Source organism: Crotalus tigris, unplaced genomic scaffold (genome assembly GCF_016545835.1).
Source record: "Crotalus tigris isolate CLP2741 ecotype Arizona unplaced genomic scaffold, ASM1654583v1 scf7180000024337.5909745, whole genome shotgun sequence".
Lineage (NCBI taxonomy): Eukaryota > Metazoa > Chordata > Lepidosauria > Squamata > Viperidae > Crotalus > Crotalus tigris.
In genome coordinates this window covers 3,235,208-3,256,429 of record NW_024100507.1, presented here as the reverse complement: position 1 = coordinate 3,256,429, position 21,222 = coordinate 3,235,208, and the positions used below count along the sequence as shown (strand labels likewise).

Below are 21,222 nucleotides of genomic sequence, written 5' to 3'. Positions count from 1 at the left end.
TAAACAGCATGTTTGGAACTGGTTACTATTTTACAACTGAATTTCCTGGGAAAGGCTCCCAAGAAGCTAAAAACTTCAAATGTACACTGGAGCGGCATTTTAATGTTACGGGGGACAAAAACATACAATACTGAAGTGGAAGTAACATAAAGCTATAGTTTTGACTGAGATAACTGTTAAGATTTTCTTTTCGAAAAAAAAAAACCACAATACTATATATGTTCAAATGAGTGAAACGTTTAAATTTATTCCAAAATCAAAGTAAAACTTGATTTAAATTTTTTAAAGCTGTAGCTAAATTTGAAGGGTTGAAAGGCAGAATCCAATCTAGAGACTGGATTTTCCCTGATTCCACTTGGAAGGTTAGATAATATTATCAGGTAGGGGTTAGAAAGAGAGGGGCTCATTCCTAAAAGTCTACTCTTAGAATGAAACCCCGCCCCTCCTTCAGTGTTTTTGTTTGATTTGATTTTCCTACTTAAATTGAGAACAGAGTCAGGCAATCTTTAAGGCACTTTAATTCTGATGTGCTGCAGTCTTCAGCAATTTTTTTGTTTTGTCAAAAATAGCATGAATAGAATAAGGCCTCTTCTGGTTCCAGAGAGAGAAAGAGAGAGGAATATGGCCTGTGTTACACATAAGTGGGGTTGTATTAATGGCATTGATCATTCCTACATACAAAAAAAAAAAAAAAAGCATTCATACTGATACAGTTAGGCACTAAGTTTGCCTTGTTAATAAGCAGAATTTAAGTTTCAGTCTTACCAGAGGTGGCAATAGAAAGTTGGTGCAGAAGGCTATTTTATTTTATTTGGTACAGAACTTTGATCTGATTCCAAAACTGCTTCAGAGTATATGGAAATGCAAATTAGCGTATGTCTGCAACTTTAAAGCAGCTACATTTTTCCTCACAATTACTATCAGGAGTTGCATATAGGTGCTATATTTATTCTGAAGTCCTGTTTGGTTATATGCCAACGTGTGCACAGGACATTAAAAAAAATCAGTTAACAGGACTCTGTTAGAATTGGATTATGTATCCAAGACATTTTCACATAACAACTTCAAAAACCTGAAAAGCTGCCAATGAATTTTTGAAAGTTTCTGGCTGATTTTACTATTATTATTTTAGTTTTATATTTCAGCACAATTTGTACTCATAGAAGATCAAAGCAAGCACACTTTGCTGGTTCTGGGGTTAATGAAAAAGCTTTCCTTTTTAAGTGAATCTCAGGGATTCTCTTTAATTGGGTATTAGGACTGGATCATACTGGTTAATCCCTTATGCAAGCAGCTGAAACTAATCCAGGAGAAAATTCATTTGGGTGGACAAGTTGGTATTTTAAAACAGCTTTATACACTTTACATTTATTTTCATTTTCTTGATCCTTTTTGTTCTTAACTTTGAGCAAATTTTGAGTTCTTGAGACTTATGTGGGAGGTTTCTTTTATCATTATTACCAACTTGGAATGCTCCTGATAGTAGAGGAGAAAAGAGTTGCCACAGATAAAAGAGTAAAGATTCCCAACTTGGAGTAATTGATAATTCCTCCAACTTCATATTTCATTGTGTGCCTTCATAACCAATATCTTTCTTAGTTGCAATTACAAGCGGCAACCAAATTCGTACCTAAATAGAGTAAAACAAATTCTATTATAACATCTTCTTCCTATTTAGGAGAACCATTGTTTTCTTTTTTTATATAGTAATCAGCTGGGACAAATTTATTGTTCTCTCGTTCCAATATTCCTAGGAAGTTCTAAAGACTAACACTAAAATTATGTGCATTAAATGTTATTGTTTTTTCTTGAAACTGAATTTTAATAAGGTTGTTTGTGTCTGAACCTAATATTTATGAGGGACTTTCTTTTTTTTCCACTCAGATTAGTTGATTTCCTTCAGTAGATTGCACTGAAGGTAGAAACTATTTGGAGAGGCAGCAGACGATTTATTGTTTCCTTATGTTTTTCATGTGCCACAGCAAAATCACAGTAGTGAAATTGGTAATAATAACAATATTCTAATTATAGTATCTTCTGTACATCTTCTCTAGTTTTGGGTCAACATAAATCTATCAAGACAGGAAGTAATAACAAAAATAATTAACAAAAAATATTGACACTCATAAATTGCTTTTTCATTTTTTTTAATAGTCTGCATTTAACAGGTATTGTTAGCAAAGCAAATTATTCACATTTTGCTGCAAATATGGCTGCCAAGTTCATAAAATTGAGGGCGGATGGATGGTGGAAGGAAGTACTAAAAGTTACTAAACTACGTACGTTCCAAAAAGGAAGGAAATTCAAATTATGAGGTATAAAAAGACTACTTGAAAATGTTTAATGTTACAGATTTTTTTTAAATTTATAATCTATGCAGTGATTTTTGGAAGATTTAGTATGTTGACAAGAAATTACCATTCTTGACTTATACACACAAATACCCAACAGAAAGCAACCAAGAAAAAAAAATGAAAATCCCAGCGAAACCAAATATACACATATATTACAATAATGCATAAAAGTAGTAGCAGTAGCAGTAATAATAATAATAATAATAATAATAATAATAATAATAAAGTTGGAAGGGACCTTGGAGGTCATCTAGTCCAACCCCCTGTTCAGGCAGGAAACCCTATACCATTTCAGACAAATGGCTGTCCAGTCTCTTCTTAAAAACTTCCAGTGTTGGAGCATTCACCACTTCTGGAGTGATTCTGTTTTTAAGGAACGAATTAAAGCTTTCCACATTTACCACAGGGTTATGATTAGTGTGGAAAGCTTTAATTTATTCCATAAAAACAGAATCACTTTTATGCAATTATTGTAATATATACATTTATATTTAGTTTCATTGGGATTTTCTTTTTTTTGTTTGTTTGCTGTCTGTTTTGGTATATGTATGTGCATATATTGTATACGTGTACACACATTCATATACACAGGAAAACAAATACACTAGAAGGGAAACTATGTTTTGTATTTTGTTATTTTTTCTTTTTCTATATTACGGCAATAAAATTTTAAAAGATTAGTAGATTGTTGTAAAGATATGTTTAGTGAAGATTGTTCTGTGTCATCTTGGAAATGTTGAAACAATTTGTATTTGTTTATTTTTAATGTTCATGAGAATATCATATGCTAAATTGCGCAAACACACTCACATACACAGGCGTCATCCCCTCCTTTTCCTTTTGGAAGGCCCTGGGGAAAAACAAGACTTCTCTGAGGAAATAAATCTGGCTGTGAAGAAGAAAATAACACATGTCATCTGGCTAGGTAAAAATAAATTAGTCTCCATAATATCATCTTTTGTTTTACTTGGTCCTTCCTGGCAACACACCTTTCTCCTCTACTATATGGGAATGCTGAAATCATAGAGAAATCTCAAATAGTCTTCTTCGAAAAATGCACTCTCCCCTTTATTAAATGCTGACATTGTTTTAAGGAAGAAAATAGGGCACAGTGCTTAGTTATTAGAGGGACTACCCATATCCCCTAGTATTTGCCCAGCCTATTTGAACTGGTAAGATTGTCATGTCATCTATTCCTTTCATGTCATCTATCACAGGGGTCCCCAACGCCTGGTCCATGGACCACTACCAGGCTGTGGCATGCCAGCAACCGGGTCGCCCAAACAAGCAAAGCTCCATCCGCGGGATGAAGGCAGCACACAAAACCATGCCCCCTCAGTCCGCGGAAAAACCTCTCTCCATGTAACCGGTCCCTGGTGCCCAAAAGTTTGGGGACCTCTGATCTATCAGGATCCTGGGAGCTTTTCTCCAAGACCTTTAGTGACCATCAGCGAAGTCCCCTTGTATTGTGTGGTGTGATTCCAGTCCAGTTTTTGTCATCTTGTCATCTTTTAATTCTTAGTTTTCTTTCCTAAACTATTTTTTTTAAAAAAATGTTTTTATTTGAGAGTTGCCCAGAGTGATTGGGAGTTGGGTGGCTTACAAATTTAATAAATAATTGTACTGGATTACTGTGGATTTCTCTGATAAACAAGAGGGTTTTTTCAACACTTGGAGTCCATATGAAGTATTTCTCATTGAAACAGTGCAGATAATCCTCACTTGCCAGTCAGTCATTCAGCAACCGTTTGAAGTTAGGACATTGCTGAGAAAATAGGTTTATAGCCCTTTACAACCATTTATGACTTTCTCAGGATCCTTGTATCACCATTACAATCAATATGCATTATCCTATGTCTGAGTGAGGTTTTTTTTTTTTCTTTTTTCCTCTCTTGCAGAGCAGAAATTGGAGAGGAAGCAATTGCAAGAGAGTAAGCTCTTCTACATTTCGAAAGCAGTATGATTGTCAGGCAAAAGAAATATCAGGCAAAGAAAGGTTGCTAACAGAAATCACTTGCTTTTTTCCCCCTCATCTTCCTTCACAGAGCAGAGAGATTGAGAAGGAAGGGATCTCAAGAGAATAAGCTGTTTGCATAGCTTGTCCACAGCTCCCAGTCCTGGACTGCTGGTACAATTGCATTCTGTTCAATTTCTATAAGACAATAAGTAGACTATTGAGCATTCCAGAGGACAGGGAAAACAAACAAAAGCCGAAGGTGTGAAGTTGTGCAGTCCTGCCTTGTCAAGCAGAATCACAGTCACATGATTTCCCATTTAGCAACAGAGTTGTTGATCCCAATTAAGCAAAGATTATCTATGAGCAGACCTTTGTACAGGCTTGCACAACTGCTTCATAAGCTGCTCCTGTCTGTTTCTGCATGCGTGTCAATGCACAGTCACTTTGGTTTATGTTTTTCTTAGTGAGACAGTATGTGGAAGCAACTGAGCTCAGATAATGTGGCAGTCATGCAGGCTGGAAAACAAGGTAGAGCTTCTTCAGTGGTTCTAAGAGAGATGCTTTGTATGCATTCCTGCATGTTGTAAAGGAGCTCTTTTAAAGGATTTGCACAGCTCCAGGCAGAAGTGCTTTTCTTGAGGGTACTCCATGAAGATCTAAAATTCCTTCCTTCCTAAGTTGCTCTCCTTAGATATTACACTGCTTTCTTTAGAAGTGGAAAGTAGCCATCCCAGTCATTTATTATCATAGGACCAGAATTAAGAAAATTGTATCACCCAAATCTTTCTATCCCATGTCCTTTTATGCATAATTATTTTTTCAGGGAGAATGATGAAATAGATAGCAATACAAGAGGAAAGATAGAATGCAAGGATTATTTCTCATTGGTAGTCTTTGACATAGCAGTTGTGAGCCTAACAGTGACATTCCTGCACTGTTGAGCTTCCAGTGCAGTAAATATTAGCGCACGATTCCTCGCTCTACTTTTAACTGGAAAGATTGATTAGTCCGCATACAAAGAAGACATGGATAAATTTGATATCAGAAACTCCAGTATCTTTAAAAAAAAAAAAAGTGGAAAACAGGAGATATTGTTGCACTTGTTTTGGAGTAGACATTCTTGATCAAAGGACTCACAAAGATAGATTTTGTTATAAAATACTTGATAAAGGATTTGTTAAGAAATTAAATTGTATTGTGCATGGATCCTATCTCTTTCTACACACACACACACACACACACACACACACACATTCAGTCTTGTTTCTGCACAATACTGCAGGGAGATGAGGAACCTTTTTTTCTACAAACATTTATGCAGTATAATAAATCTAACACTGAGGATTCCTCAACATTCTTTGCTGATGAGTCAGGGAGGATTTCTTTATCTTCCATTCTTGCCAGATCCTCTTCTTTCCTGGGAAATATATGAAAGTTGATGTAACAGTTGTAATTTTAATGCAAGTGATTTATTATAGTATTCAAAGAAATACTATAATAAATTAGTGCAGGATAGAAAATGATGTCATTTGCTAAATAATAGCAGGGAGAAGTAAACCGTTCCATGTGGAAGTAAGTCCAGGGAGAAATTATTTCCTGAGAGAGAAACATAATCTGAAGTGAGGGAGTTTAGATCTGGATTTGTACATCTTATTGATATATTCTTTGTTTTGATTGATCATATGCCATCAAGTCATTTTCAACTCTGAGCAACCACATAGATTTCCTCCACGATGATCTGTCCATAATTTGGTCTTCTAAGGGTGCACCCATGAGCACTGTAACTGTGGAGTCCATCCACCTTGCTATTGGCCATCCTTTTCTTCTCTTTCTTTCCACCTTTTCCAGCATTGGACTGTTTCCTAGAAAAGTTTTTCCATTCTTTGTTTATCCTGAGTTTATTGACTAATCAATTAATGGAATTGCACAAAGAAGTGAACAAAAAATCTAGCAGCTCTGAGTTTTAGTGGGCATGAAGGATTCAGAGAGTATGTGAGCAAAGGAGAGTTTGACACTGGGGGGGGGGGGGAAATAGCTCACAAAATCACACCTGGACAAAAATCAAGAATCTTTCTTATTTAACCGTGCTCTTAGATTTAATTCAGGATTAGTAACCCAAACATTGCTAAGTTTCAAGAAAAGTAATTCTTCTGCCAGAAAGTCACACTGGTAGTATTGTCTGTGGGAGGAATAAAAACAGAGAAGATGGTGGAATTGGCATTGCAATTGTATTGGCCTTGCTCTCTGTATAAAAGGAGCTTCCTGCCATCTTGCCTTTCTTTCTTTGACCCTCACCCCCTCTTTCACAGATGCCACTGCACACTGACTGAAGAGGAAAAAATAAAATAATAACTGTGACATTTAAGATCACACTGTAAATTGGCTTACCATCCTATAAGTCAATAGTACAGGTAGTCCTCAACGTACAACAGTTCATTTAGTCACCGTTCAGTTAGTACTAAAAAAGTGACTTATGGCCACTTTTCACACTTAAGAGCATTGCAGCTTCCCCATGGTCACATGATCAAAATTCAGATGCTTGGCAGTTGGGTCATATTTATGACAGTTGCAGTATCCTGGGGTCATGTGATCACCTTTTGTGACCTGACAAGCAAAGTCAGTGGGGAAATCAGATTCACTTAAAAACCATGTTACTAATTTAAGAATTGCAGTGATTCATTTAACAACTGTGGCAAGAAAGATTGTAAAAATGGGACAAAATTCACTTTAAACTGTCTTACTTAGCAACAGAAATTTTGGGCTCAATTGTGATCATAAAATTGTGACTACGTACACTTCCAAGACAAGCAAGCCTTGTAATAGAATAGTTTATTTCTCTTAATCCTTTGTCAGCTCATGTATTCTGATGAATAACTCTAAATTGCTAGTGTCAGTGGAAAACTAAGTCTTGAGGTTAATTTTTGATTGGAGCTCCCCAGAGTTGGTTGAAAGATCAGTAGTTAAATGCTGTAAATGTTTCAAACAAACAAATAAATAAATAAAGTAACAGCCACCGCTCTTACATTACAGAAGGCAGTGACTATGTTCTGTACTCAAACAGATTGCAGTAATAAGCCCCCTGAATCTGTGTTGTTTCTGATGAAACAGATATAGATGTGAATGCTCTAAACCAGGGGTATCAAACTCGCAACATCACTTGACGTGTTGCGACGTATCGTGATTTTTTTTCCATTGCCGGCAATGGGGTGGGCATGGTTTCGCCATGACGCATCCAGCCCAGGGGTCGGCAATTTGACACCCCTGCTCTAAACTCATTTTAATGAAGCTGATATTTTGAATTGGTGCAGATATTTAAAGAATAATATGAATCCTGTTTGAAATAAAATGTTATTCCATAATTATTCCCTCAAAACATTTCTCAGCTTTGTTCCTAGCCCACTTGTGCTTCCCACGTTTCATATCCTTTCCCAAATTTAACCATGCTAAGATTTCTTCTGTCTCCAAGGAGAAAAGGAAGGAAAGAAGGATTTATACTTTTGTAGCTCTTAAAGAGGCTTGAGGTTAAGGAAGTTCCAAGAAGGTCAAGAAAATCCTGTCTAATTCTTTTTCTTTCTCCTTTCCTTTCTCTTTCCCACCCAATGTCTTAATCAAAAATAGAACATTCCCTGTCTGTCTTACAGAATGATGTTGACTGGGAAGCAATTGATAATGTGAACATTTCAGTGCAGGTTAATTAATATTTCCTGACCTGGCAATTAAATATAAACCTTTGCAAGATAAAACAATTTTTCTAATACATTTCAGTGACCAAAATTTTGTAAGTGAGATGATGGAAGCATTAAGAATTGACCACATAGTTCAACTATTTCTCGTAAAAACAAAACCCAGAAAGGATAAATATAGAGGAACATTCAAAAGTCAATGATGCAACCTTCTTATTCAATCTTTGACCGCAAAGTTACAACATTTTGAGGCCTTGGGGGATTTCTGCAAGTTGGAGTAATAGTACTACTCTATGCTAGGCATCTTGCTGGGAAGAATAAAATTTCTTATAAATTTCTGCTTCTTCCATCTACCCTGGCTTTCAGGCACCATTATGCTGATGCAACTGCTAGACAATGCCCATTGACCTCTATTTTAAAATATGTATGTATGTATGTATATGTGTGTGTGTATGTATTTATAAAAATGAAAAGTTTAAGATAGTCCAGATAATTACTAAAGCCCATAAGATATCTTTTCTATGAGCTCTCATGCAATTTCAGCCATTTTTATTCTAAATTTATATGCTTTTTTTTTTTTTTTTTTTTTTTGGCATCTGCCACATTGCACAAAACTGCTTTGATGCCCACTGCCAGAAAAACATGCTGATCTATGCTGGCTCAGGAATTCTGGGAGTTGAAATCCACGAGTCATAAAAGAGCCAAGGTTGCCTACCCCTGGTCTAGATGAAAGGGGATAAAAAATAGCAAGAGCCTGTGACTGTTTTTTTTTCTGGTTTTTAAAAATGTGCTTACTTTAACTGTATATGTAGAAAGGCTATCATTAGGAAGTCTTCCAAACTTTTTCCTAGAGTTCAACTCTGGTGATAACAGAAGAAAAATCAGTGAGGTGAATTCCAGAAGTTATATGTGATGTGGGATTATAGAAATGCTGGTAATTATTTATAAAATTTATAGGCTGCCCATCTTACCTCAAGGTAATTCAAGGAATGGTTCAAGAATAAAAAAGGGAGGTAGGGAATGGAAGGAATAGAAGGGTTATAAGAGGGAGGGAGGGAGGGAGAGAGAGAGGGGGGGGGAGGAAGTCATAATTCTATGTTTTTATTTTCTTTTTTTATACTTTCCTTTGATTCTTTATACGTACTTTTATTGTATTTAAAATTCTAATGAAAAATAAAAAGAAATGCAGGTATGAGTCAAATCTCTCTGGATCAAAGTATGGGTCAATCTTTTTAGTTAAGAAGAAAAGTGACATTGTACAACTCTTGCTTCAGACCCTGCAAAAGAGACAAACAGGAGTGGTGCTGAGAGAAACTGTTCTTGGGTGTTATTTCAAGGGAATCAAAAGTTCAAGTAATGATGAATTTCAGTGCCAGAGGGAAAAATTATTCCTGTCAGCTTTTTTCTTTTAATCAATTGCTCAACTGGGTGGAGGCTTATGTTGCAAAATGGTTTTCAAAACTGAGATGACACCATAGGACAGAAAGTGCAAACAGAATAATCCCAGAAAATGAAACAGAATCTGTTTTTCCACTCATCCCAGGAAAAAGTAGCAGTAATACCAGCCTTTGGTTTTGCAGTATTTGTTAGATCAAGTATGGTCATTGACATCCTTTGATCCAACTTTTATAGCCAAGATAAGATTTTTGTAAAAGCCAATTGGGAAATTATTAAATATGGAAGGAAAAGGAGCATTATTAAATACAGAGAGAATAAAGGCATTAGCTGTATTTAATTTTAATTAAAATGAACATTAATCCAATTTTGTTTTTATCTCTACTCAATTCCAAGTCATGGTTCCTCATCAGATAAAAGGGAAAATGTAGCTTTGATTCCCAAATTTTTGCACAGATCTGCTTTAATGTACCTTCTAATTAAATATGAATTAACAATAATTTCTTCTTGCGGAAAATGTGAGAATTTCCTTTTACTGTTATATTTTTTTTTATAAATCTGTAATATATTTATTTGTATTATTGTAATTATTGTCATTTTTTAAAATTTAAGTTGCTCAGAGTCACTTGGTCACCTTCTTAGAAATCAATATCCGCTAGGAAAGCTGATATGAACCTGTTTAGTAAATGAGATAAATGAAAGTTTGGTAGAAAAGGAAATTTGCTTAAGAAGCCAAAGAAAAGAAAATACAAAAGTAGAGGTACAACTCCAACTGAGTCTCAAATTTCTATTGCTAAGCAAGACAGTTGTTAAGTGAATTGCACCAGATTTTGCGACCTTTCTTTGCCACAGTTGTTAAGCAAATCACCGAATTTTTTAAATAAATCATGCAGTTGTTAAACAAACCTGGTTTCCCCTCCCCCATTGACTTTGCTTGTGGGAAGCCAGCTGGGAAGATTATAAATGGTGATCCCATGGGACGCTGCAACTGTCATAAACATAGGCCAGATACCAAATTTTGATCACATGACCCATGAGGATGCTGCAGCAGTCTTAAGTGTGGAAACCGGTCATAAGTCACTTTATTTTCAATGCCTTTGTAGCTTTGAATGGTCACTAAATGAATGGTTGTAAGTCAAGGACTACCTATACAACTGTTGGAATTTTAGTCAGTTGCTGTGTGAGACTAGTTTACCCACTACTAATAGTAGGTGTAATAATTGTGATCAAGGATGTTGCTCCTCCACATAATTAACTGTCGCAAACCTTTATTTTATTTCATTTGCCAGCCAGAAAGGCCTCCCTTTCTTCCTGTATCTTGCTCTGGCTCATATGCATGTGCCTTTGGTCTTGTCTGAGACACCTTGGAATCAATCTTGCCAAGATCCCTATGGAACATACTTGAAAGAAATGGATGCTTTGGTGGGACAGGTCAAGGATGCAGTTGACAGCACAGCAAAGGAAGATACATTCCTCTGGTTTACAGGTGAAGTAATAAAGCCCCTCACGGCAATACAGGTGGCACAGAGATATCATTTTGGTGGGGACATTTGAAAGTCTATCCCGAAAACTTGCTGGATACAATGAGGCTAATAGCATGAATCAGCCTGGTAAATTAAATAATGAAGTATGTTAAATGTCTCAGGTGTGGCTAGGGTGCAGTGCAGGAAACAAACATCCCTGATGGATAACTGTCAAGTCCCTGCTTGAATACAAGAGGCCCACATGCCACCATCCGTACATGAGAAAATACCACACTTATACAATCTCTGTAACTCTATTTTAAAAGGAAGATCTGTCCCTCATTCTTGATTTAAATCTAAAATATTACCTATCCCCAACCAGAAAGAGATGGTGTAACAATTTCATATGATAGCCCTATTTGAGTATTGAACGTAATTATGAAATGCTAGATTATATTCAACATTATAGAATTATGTTAATGGAGAACAGTATTGATTTATTAAGGTAAGTAGATTGAAGATTCAGTTAAATGTTTTTCCAGCATCACATTGGAATAAAAAAAAACCTGACTATATTTATGCTTGATTTATAAGTCTGTGAAAAAGAATATTTGTAGCTCAGGTTGAACTGTGAGCTCCTTGGCGCCTTCTGAACATGGTGATTTTCTTGAAGACATTTCATTACCCAGTTAGGTAACATCATCAGTGCTAGAAGGATGTAGGATTTGCTGTCCTTTTATATACTAGTGGTGTGCACCGTCAGTTTTGGTGGACATGGGCCATACCAACACTGACAGGACATGCCACGAATATAAAAAATGGACTTCACTTAATAATAATAATAATAATAATAATAATAATAATAATAATAATAATAATACAAGAAAGACCAAATGAAGAACAGAATAGAGGCATGGGAAGACAAAGCACTACATGGCCAATACATTAAAAAAATAGCTGGGAAAGCAGATAATAACAAGACCTGGCAATGGCTAAGAGCAGGAAAATTGAAGAAAGAGACCGAGGGACTAATTCTGGCTGCACAAGACCAAGCCTTAAGGACAAATGCATATAAAGTCAAAATTGAGAAGACAGCAACAGACAGTAAGTGCCGCCTATGCAAAGAAGCTGAAGAAACAGTGGACCACCTGGTAAGCTGTTGCAAGAAGATTGCACAGACTGACTACAAGCAGCGGCATGACAAAGTAGCAACAATGGTGCATTGGAAGATCTGCAAAAAATATCATTTGCCTGTAAGCAAAAACTGGTGGGATCATAAAATAGAGAAAGTCATAGAAAATGATAAAATTAAACTTCTCTGGGACTTCAGAATTCAAACAGACAAGCACCTGCAACATAACACCCCAGACTTAACAATTGTCGATAAGAAAGACAAAAAAGTCTGGATAGTGGACGTGGCAGTGCCTGGAGACAGCAGAATAGAAGAGAAAGAACTGGAGAAGATAACAAAATACAAAGACCTACAAATAGAAATAGAAAGACTGTGGCAAAAGCAAGCAAGGGTAGTACCAATAGTCATAGGCTCCTTGGGTGCAATCCCAAAACAACTGGAGCACCACTTGAACACCATTGGCATTGACAAATTCGCTATTAGTCAATTGCAAAAGGCGGCCTTATTAGGAACTGCTTCCATCCTGCGACGATATCTGTAATACCATCAAACATCCATATCTGCCTATCCCAGGTCATGGGTAAGGACTCGATAGGTAGACAAAATGCCAAACCCAGTCTGAACATCTGGCTGACTGTGCGATGATCCATAATAATAATAATAATAAGTAGTAGCAGCAGCAGCAGCAGTAGTAGTAGTTGGAAGGGACCTTGGAGGTCATCTAGTCCAACCCCCTGCCCAGGCAGGAAACCCTATACCACAGGTCGGCAACCTGCGGCTCCGGAGCCGCTTTGAGCCTTGCCCTGTGGCTCCCAGCCTCCTCTGCCTTTGCAGAGAGAGAGAGACAGAGAGAGGCAATTGCACTTCCCTGCTTCAATCTCTCTCTCTGTGTGTGTGTGTGTGTTTTGTGTGTGTGTGTGTGTGTGTGTATGTTCTCCAAGGAGCTGAAAAGCTTACTGGGCGGAGCTCCTCCCTTTGCTGCATCTCTGCAGGAAGCAGGAAGGGCAGGAGAGAGCTAGCTAGCCCAGCTAGGCTGACTCAGGAATTCTGGGAGTTGAAGTCCATGAGTCATAAAAGAGACGAGGTTGCCTACCCCTGATCTTGTTGGACAACAGCTTGAAGCTTGCCAGGTGATCAGCAGATAGGAGAGGGAGGGGAGAAAGAGAGAGAGAGAAAGAGAGAGAGGGAGGGAGAGAGGAGAGAGAAAGAAAGAGAGTGGGGGAAGAGGAGTGGTAGACCAAGGGCAGATAGAGAGGGAGGGAGAGAGACAGAGAGAGACCCTCTTGACATCTAAAATGAAGATAACACTGTATATATCCTTTTTTTAACCTGTGTGTGTATGTGTATGTGTGTGTGTGTGTATATATATATACACATACATACATGCATACATACATATACATACACACACACACACACACATACACACACACAAATACCCCCCCACACACAAACACACACACCTATAATAAAGGTAAAAAAGGATATATGCAGTGTTATCTTCATTTTAGATATCAAAAGGGTTTTGCAGCTCCCAGTGTTTTGTTTTTGGTGGGAAACAGGTCCAAGTGGCTCTTTAAGTGTTTTGGGTTGCCTACCCCTGCCCTATACCATTTCAGACAAATGACTGTCCAATCTCTTCTTAAAGACTTCCAGTGTTGGAGCATTCACAGTTTCTGGAGGCAGGTTGTTCCACTGATTAATTGTTCTAAATGTCAGGAAGTTTCTCCTTAGTTCTAGGTTGCATCTCTCTTTGGCTAGTTTCCATCCATTACTTCTTGTCCTGCCTTCAGGCACTTTGGAGAATAGCTTGACTCCCTCTTCTTTGTGGCAGCTCCTGAGATATTGGAACACTGCTATCATGTCCCCCCTCATCCTTCTCTTCATTAAACTAGACATACCCAATTCCAGCAACTGTTCCTTGTATGTTTTAGCCTCCAGGCCCGTAATCATCTTTCTTGCTCTTTCTAGAGTCCCAACATCTTTTTTACATTGTGGTGACCAAAACTGGATGCAGTATTCCAAGTGTGGCCTTACCAAGGCATTGTAAAGTGGTATTAACATTTCACGTGATCTTGATTCTATCCCTCTGTTAATGCAGCCTAGCACTGTGTTGGCTTTTTTGGCAGCTGCAGCACACTGCTGGCTCATATTTAAGTGATTGTCCACTAGAACTCCAAGATCCCTCTCACAGTTGCTACTATTGAGCAAGGTACCTCCTAAGCTATACCTGTGCATTTGGTTTTTCTTGCCTAAATGTAGAATCTTACTTTTTTCACCATTGAATTTCATTTTGTTAGATAGTGCCCAATGTTCAAGTCTGTCAAGATCTTTCTGTAAGCTTATCTTCTGGAGTATTGGCTATTCTTGCCAGCTTGGTGTCGTCTGCAAGTTTGATGAGTTTCCCATCTATCCCCTTGTCCAAATTGTTGATGAAGATATTGAAGACACTGGGCCCAGAACAGAGCCCTGGGGCACCCCACTATACACTTCCCTCCAGGTAGATGCAATTCCATTGAGGACCACACGCTGAGTACGGCCGGTCAGCCAGCTACGAATCCATCTGGTGGTGATGCATTTTTCTATCTTATCAAGCAGTAATACATGCCTATCGAGTTTCTGCTAGACTGGAATGGCTATTTTAGTTTAAGTTGTTAGAAAAATATAAATTGGAAATTGGATTAATTAATAGACGCACATTTTAAATCTCTTGCATGGCTAGGTTTAATGATTTGAATTTATAAACCTAATAGGAGGGCTTCAGGATAGGCATCCAACATATTCTGTAGTGCAGACACATTCTTCCTGCAGAATATAGTCCCAAAATAATAAAGGTCTTTATTTAAAATTAATTAGCAATAGCATTTTAATGGAAAACGAGAATGCGGTGGGAAAAGGGGAACTATCAGTGCCCAAAATTTTATGCAGCCTGGGTTCATGACAATTTGGACATGCAAAGCTAAGGTTGCAAGCCAAGCTCTCTCTAATCCCTGCAGTCTAGCTCACGGCTCTTAAAATAAAGGGCTTGCTGACCAGTGGTTACTGTGCATATTATACTCTAAAGAAAGATGCAGCAGATTCATGGAGAGTGAGAAAAAAGTTTCTTTGCCTTCATACAGTCTTGGCTGAAAGTCCTCAGGGAAGCAAAAATGTCATGGAACAGATTTCCCTGACTGGCCCTAGGACTTGAACCCTGTGCCTCTAATGACCTAGGTCAGTGGCTCTCAACCTTTTTAATGCCGCGACCCCCAACCGTCGTAAGTTGAGGACTACTCAACCAGTTGTAAGTCGAGGACTACTCAACTGGTGCAGCACCGTTTGCAGAATGGGACTTTTGGCGGGCTCAGCAGGGCAGAGACAGCCTGGACAATTCCTATTGGCTTTTGAAAGCCAATAGAATTAGACTCTATTCAAGAGAGTCTATTCTATTGGCTTTCAAAAGCCAATAGAATAAAAGGGAGTAGCAGAGCTAAGGGGGAAAAATGGCAGACTGCGTTGTTTGGCGACCCCCATGAAATGGTCGTTCGACCCCAAATGGGGTCCCGACCCACAGGTTGAGAACCACTGACCTAGGAGCATTAAAAGCAATAAAAGTATAGAGGTATCAGTGCTTACTTATTTTCAGTGCTGCTTTTATTCTGCTGCTAGCTTTATTTTATTTTCTTATTTTCAGTGCTGCTTACTTATTTTCAGTGCTGCTTTTATTCTGCTGCTAGCTTTATTTTCTTCCTTTGTCTATCCCCCTTGTTTCTTTGTTTGCTCAGAGCGTTTAGAAGTTAATGATGGTTAGCTTCTGTACGCAGAACTCAGTCTTGTGTTATAATGCAGGTAATCCAGTTTTCCATACTTTAACTTCATTAAGATGAACAGTCTTTTATTCCTTGTTACTCCATTGTTGGGCTTCTACTAGCAACACGCACACTAAAAGGCTTGTATCCGATAGCCCTGGTTAAAAATAAACTTCAGCCATTTACAGGGAGTCTATGATTTACAGCCACAACTGAGTCTGAAATTTCCATTGCTAAGCACGACAGTTGTTAAGCGAGCCTTGCCACAGTTGTTAAGCGAATCACTGCATCTATTAAATTAGTAACATGGTTATTAAGTGAATCGGGCTTCCCCACTGACCTTGCTTTTCAGAAGGCTGCAAAAGGTGATCACATGATCCTGGGACAACCATCATCAATACAAGTCAATTGCCAAGCATCCACATTTTGACTTGGTAACCCATGGGGGTGCTGCAATGGTTGTAAGGGTGAAAAATGGTCATAAGTCACTTTTTCAGTGTGCCTACAACTTCAAATGATCACTAAATGAATGGTTATAAGACAAGGACTACCTGTATCTGGGACTGGGGTCTTTTGTTCTGTTGCATACAGGAGACGTGAGACCCATTCTGAAACAGGAGCGGGCAGTATAACTACCAGCCCAAGTAGAACTCTTTCATCTGTGGCTCATCCAGACACCCTGGAACCTATGTTGAGATGAGTAGCAAACAAATCCAATAAACTCAGATAAATGTTCTGAAAAGATAGTGCTCCCCCAAAGCATCTGACAGGCTGATGGTTTATGACAGATACTGGCTTCTTGCAGCCATCACTGATTCTTAAAATTGGTCTCATAGAGATTTATTTTGTCATATACTCTATAGGTTCCAAGAGCTTTAGTGGGGAAAAAAAGGAGATTGAGTCAGGAAGGCCTCCTTTTGAAGGATCAGCTGGTAGCTCCTGTCCCCCAAATGAATCTCTGCTAATAAAAATGTTTTACTCTTAGGAATTCATGGAACAAATTAAAAAGTTGCTGTGGTAGAATGGATATATATTTTTTGTGTGCTTGTACTTGTGCTGTATTTGAAGGAACTTAAACAACTTTATCCACTGCTAGATTTAATCATAAATGAGCGGGGGGGGGGGTGTTTCCTCAGAAATGGTTTTTAAACCAGTCAGAAATAAAGATGAATAGCAACACTTGTTATTAACATTCAGAATAATTTACTGGAACTGTAAAATTGATGTTCAGATTAATTTGCAGTTCTGATGTTTTGCTGCTTCAAGCTATAATTGTTTGTACATCTGTGAAATCTGTGTTTGACTTCTGAGTCGTCCTGGATCTACCAGTTAAAGAACTGGGCAGTGCCTCTTCCTTTTAACTTCAATAATCCTCCAGTGTCACAAGTTCTCGGATGACCCATCACGTCTTGAATTCTATTGAGTAAACTTATTTTCTCCACACAGCTGGGCTCCCATCTGAAAAGAGAAATCAGCACACAAGTTCTGCTTTTACGAAAGTGCTTTTTTAAAAAAAATAAAATAAAAGCCAGAGTAGGGGTTTCAGATTCTGTAAATTTCTGAAACTGATTTAGGGCATAGCATACCGTTCAGTTCTCCTTTAAGAGAGTATATCCTTGCTCCTTCTGAATTTACAACACTTTCGTAGCTGTAGCTGAGTTTTAGCCATAAAGTAGATGAAGCGATGCAACTGGCTGTCCTAGATTGTTCTCAGGAACAGCTGTGGAGTGTAGGTTAACCTTGGCAGGGATTCTTTCTTGTCACAAAATTTAATGCAGACGGTGAACAGACTGCTCAATTTACTTATAACTTTTCAAGGGATTCTGCATGTATCAGTTGCCCATTCTGAAGTTTGTTCACCATAGGCACTGTTTGCTTGAACAAATTCTTCAATTCTAGCCAAAAACACAAACCTTGTCACCTTTGAGTAATAATTAAGCACTTCGTTACATAAGAACAAAATAGCCAGTTCCGAAGTCTGCTGTTAATGAGTTGTTTTCTCCCAAGTGAGGGATCTAAAACGTGGTTCATTAAACTCCAAGGCAAAATCTTTCTTATTATTGTTTTGTCTTTAAGAATTATTCAAGTGGCAAATACTGTAGCTTTCCTCCTCACTCAGAAAAAAAAGTCTCTCTGCAAGTTGTTTTCCCTGTTTTGAGGAAAAAACAATGTTAATATTTTAGAGTTTGTAATTGTCCTGCTTCACAGCCCTGTTTAGGGACCCATTTGTATGCAATTTGTTTGGCAGCCAGATTTTCTTTTGTAAAAAAAATACAAATTTTATTAAAGAAATTTTTATTAAACAAATTCTCTGTTGTGCATCATCCAGACACGCACTCTTGTGAGATGGTCAGCCATATAAATACAATGAATATTTTTAACAAAATAAAATCAATATAAATATTAGAAAAGAAAGAATGAAAACAAGAATAATGAGTAAGTAGAATAGATTGAAATATAAATAGAAGAGGAAAAAGAAAAAATGTTCAGGTCTTGACAAATTATAATATTTGTCAGCTATAAGTGCTGAGGAAAATAACGAACATAAGAAGAGGTGACCAACTGCACACAGAAAGAACTTCCACATTAGCCTTATATTACTCTGTGGGAGAATATGCTAGATCTGTTTGATATAGATCAAAACATGCAAAACAGGCAAAGATGGGAAATGAGTTGAACTAGTCATCAGGTGAAAAAAGCCCATAGTTGCCAGGCAGGCTGTGAACTCTTGAGTCATTCCAGAACCTACCCCAGCTTAGGACTTGAAGACTGTATTCTCTCAGCCTCAATAGTCCCTTGTAAAGCATCCTTATATGTTAAAATTCCGAGTAGGATAGAGGAAGCCTTTGTTATTTATTTTTCCTCCAGCCAATAGATTTGTTTGGCCAACTTGATCTTATCATCAAGTTTTGCACAATCGCTATGCTTGTTTGTCACTGTCTGTTCAAGGAAAGCTACCCATTTTTGTTTCTGCAGTCTAAACTTTTATTTTAGAATTATACCTATGATGATACTTTTTATTTTGGTGGGTTAGGGATCGTAACAATAAAGTGACTTATTTCCTTTTCTTTCTCTGAAGATATCTTAGAGAATTTACTAAACTCCTGCATTAAGGAACAGGTGAATCTCTGCAGGGATGGAATTCGGTGGTCTTTTAATATCCTTTATAATCTTATACCTTCCTTTCCAGCTTCATATAATCCATTTGATAGTAAAAGAAGAAGAAGCTTGATAAAGCTTGGTAAACCATGTGTAACTGTTATTTTTTAAAAAATATTCAGTTGAAAGAAATGGGAATTACACTCGTTGGCCCTTCAACTGTAACCTTGCTGTTGTTTTTAATGAAAGACACCTTCCTGTTCTGTTTATCAACAGGGTCTCTTCTTATCTTTCTAGGAGACAATGGTCCTTGGTCTGAAAAGTGTGACTATGCAGGAAGTGTTGGTCCATATACAGGGATGTGGCAAAAAACAAAAGGTAACAGCACTTTTTGAAAGTTCTTGTCAGCTTTTCTGAATAGATAATTTGGGCTGCATTTTCTTTTTTTACTACTTTTTTTTTTCAATCTGGTAGCTCCCCTTTCTTCTTTTGAAACATGCTTTGCTGGGCACATGGCTGCATGAAGTTAGAGGGCTATCCTATAGTCAGTTTTGCCTCCAGCAGTCATTTATGAAATGCAGTCAGCGTGGGAAAGTTGTCTGTGTGATGTTCGCTCTTTCAAACATGATAAAAGAAATATTAGTTACATGTTATGTAACATCAAAAACAAACTCCTTTATGGCTTGCAGCCATTTTTATTTATTCACACTGTTGTGATTGTACTTAACCCTTAGATAGTTTTGTCAGAGGCACCAAGTTTAAAAAGAAGATCGCTTTTATTTTTCATGGTTTCTCGCACACTTATTTTCACAATGGAACTTTGCGCACTCCTGTCAGAACAGGAACTAAAGTTCTCTCAGCTCAGATGGCAAAGGAAGAGGGACAATTTATTTCTGCTTATGCAGACAGGAAGGTGCAGTGTAAATGCAGATCTTTCCTGGTTTTGTATGTGATACCCTTGGCGTGTATGTCTGTGAGTGAGTAGGCATGAACCGATGCTCTTAAGGTCATATTTCCCCAGTTACTCTTTGGGAATAGCAGCAGCTGGCTTTTCCTCATCTGTTTCCTGTCCATTTCCAAATATAGAAGGGGAAAAAAAAGACTGTGGCAGAACTCCCTCAGAAGAAGTCCCAGGGGTTTTTTTCTTTGTTTAAACATTGTTCTGTAGTTTTAAAAGTTCATATCTGCACGCATGATATCGTTTCGTTCACGCAAATGAATGTCTCAGATTGACAGCCCTTGCTTTTCCAAAATAAAATCTATGTCATAAAAACAATTCATTTTTATATGAATAAAAATTAATTAATAATACATCACTTTAATTTTAATCTTTAAAAATAGATTAGGGAACTTCATAGAGAAATTCCCATAGCATCAAGGTAGTGCCTTGCTGTGGGTTTATTATGATTATGATTATGAATGTTTGTAATAGATCAATGTGTGAAAGGACAATAAATGCCAACAGTGAATAAAGTTGAAATAGTGGTCGGCAATTTGCTAGCCTTTTTTATTTGAACATCAGTAGCTCTCTGGAGTCTTAGATGCTTTTCATAAACTTTTTGACTTGAAGCAATTTTTAAAAATTAATTAAACCCCAAATCAAATTTACAATAGATTGGAATGTTGAATAAAATGAAATATGCAAAATGTAGTTTATATATAATACAACATCAAAGGGGGGGAAGGAGAGAAGAAGAAGAAGGAGAAGGAGAAGAAATGATGAGATAAAGTTCAAACATTCTGTCTTATATAGTTGTATAATTCATTTTGCATTGTAAAGTAATATTTTCCATCTATTTCTGTTCTTAAACTGTTACCTTATCTGAAGATGCTAGCTACTTTCCTGCTTTTTTTTGTACACAAGGATCACTAAAAATATTTCCTTGAGGAAAAAAACTCTCCATCTATGTCTTGTTGGGATAGAATGTCTTACATACAGTGGGGCAAAAAAGTATTTAGTCAGCCACCAATTGTGCAAGTTCTCCCACTTAAAAAGATGAGAGAGGCCTGTAATTGTCATCATACAGTATGTATGAGATAATTCTCTGTAGCTTCTCAGAAAATCTTGAGAAGTGTTTGGAAAAGAGTGACATCTGAAATTGGTCCAGGAACATCTCCTTTGCTGCTGATTTTTCATTTTTGTTTTTTTAGTTTCTCTCCTGTTTCTTTCAAGGGAACATTTTGTTTCTGTCATCTCTCAGATTTTCCCTGGATTTTTTATAATTTGATGCAGTAGAGAACTTGAATAGCCTCTGATGAAATAAATGCCAGAATATGAATTTGGTTGGAGATGTGTGCTTCCATAAAGACGTGATCCAGAAAATGTCTCTGTTCAAACTGATGTATATTTG

General features: G+C 37.4%; 1 protein-coding gene across 7 annotated transcripts in view; it reads left to right on the top strand.

Moving 5' to 3' along the window:
- The window catches only part of ARSG (arylsulfatase G), a 119,123-nt gene that overhangs the window by 55,621 nt on the left and 42,280 nt on the right, over positions 1-21,222 (top strand). For all 7 annotated transcript variants that reach the window (XM_039325371.1, XM_039325368.1, XM_039325370.1 and 4 more), the window contains 2 exons: positions 10,679-10,875; positions 19,169-19,249. In XM_039325371.1, coding sequence (XP_039181305.1) covers positions 10,679-10,875; positions 19,169-19,249 — 278 coding nt within the window. The remainder of the gene's footprint in view (positions 1-10,678; positions 10,876-19,168; positions 19,250-21,222) is intronic.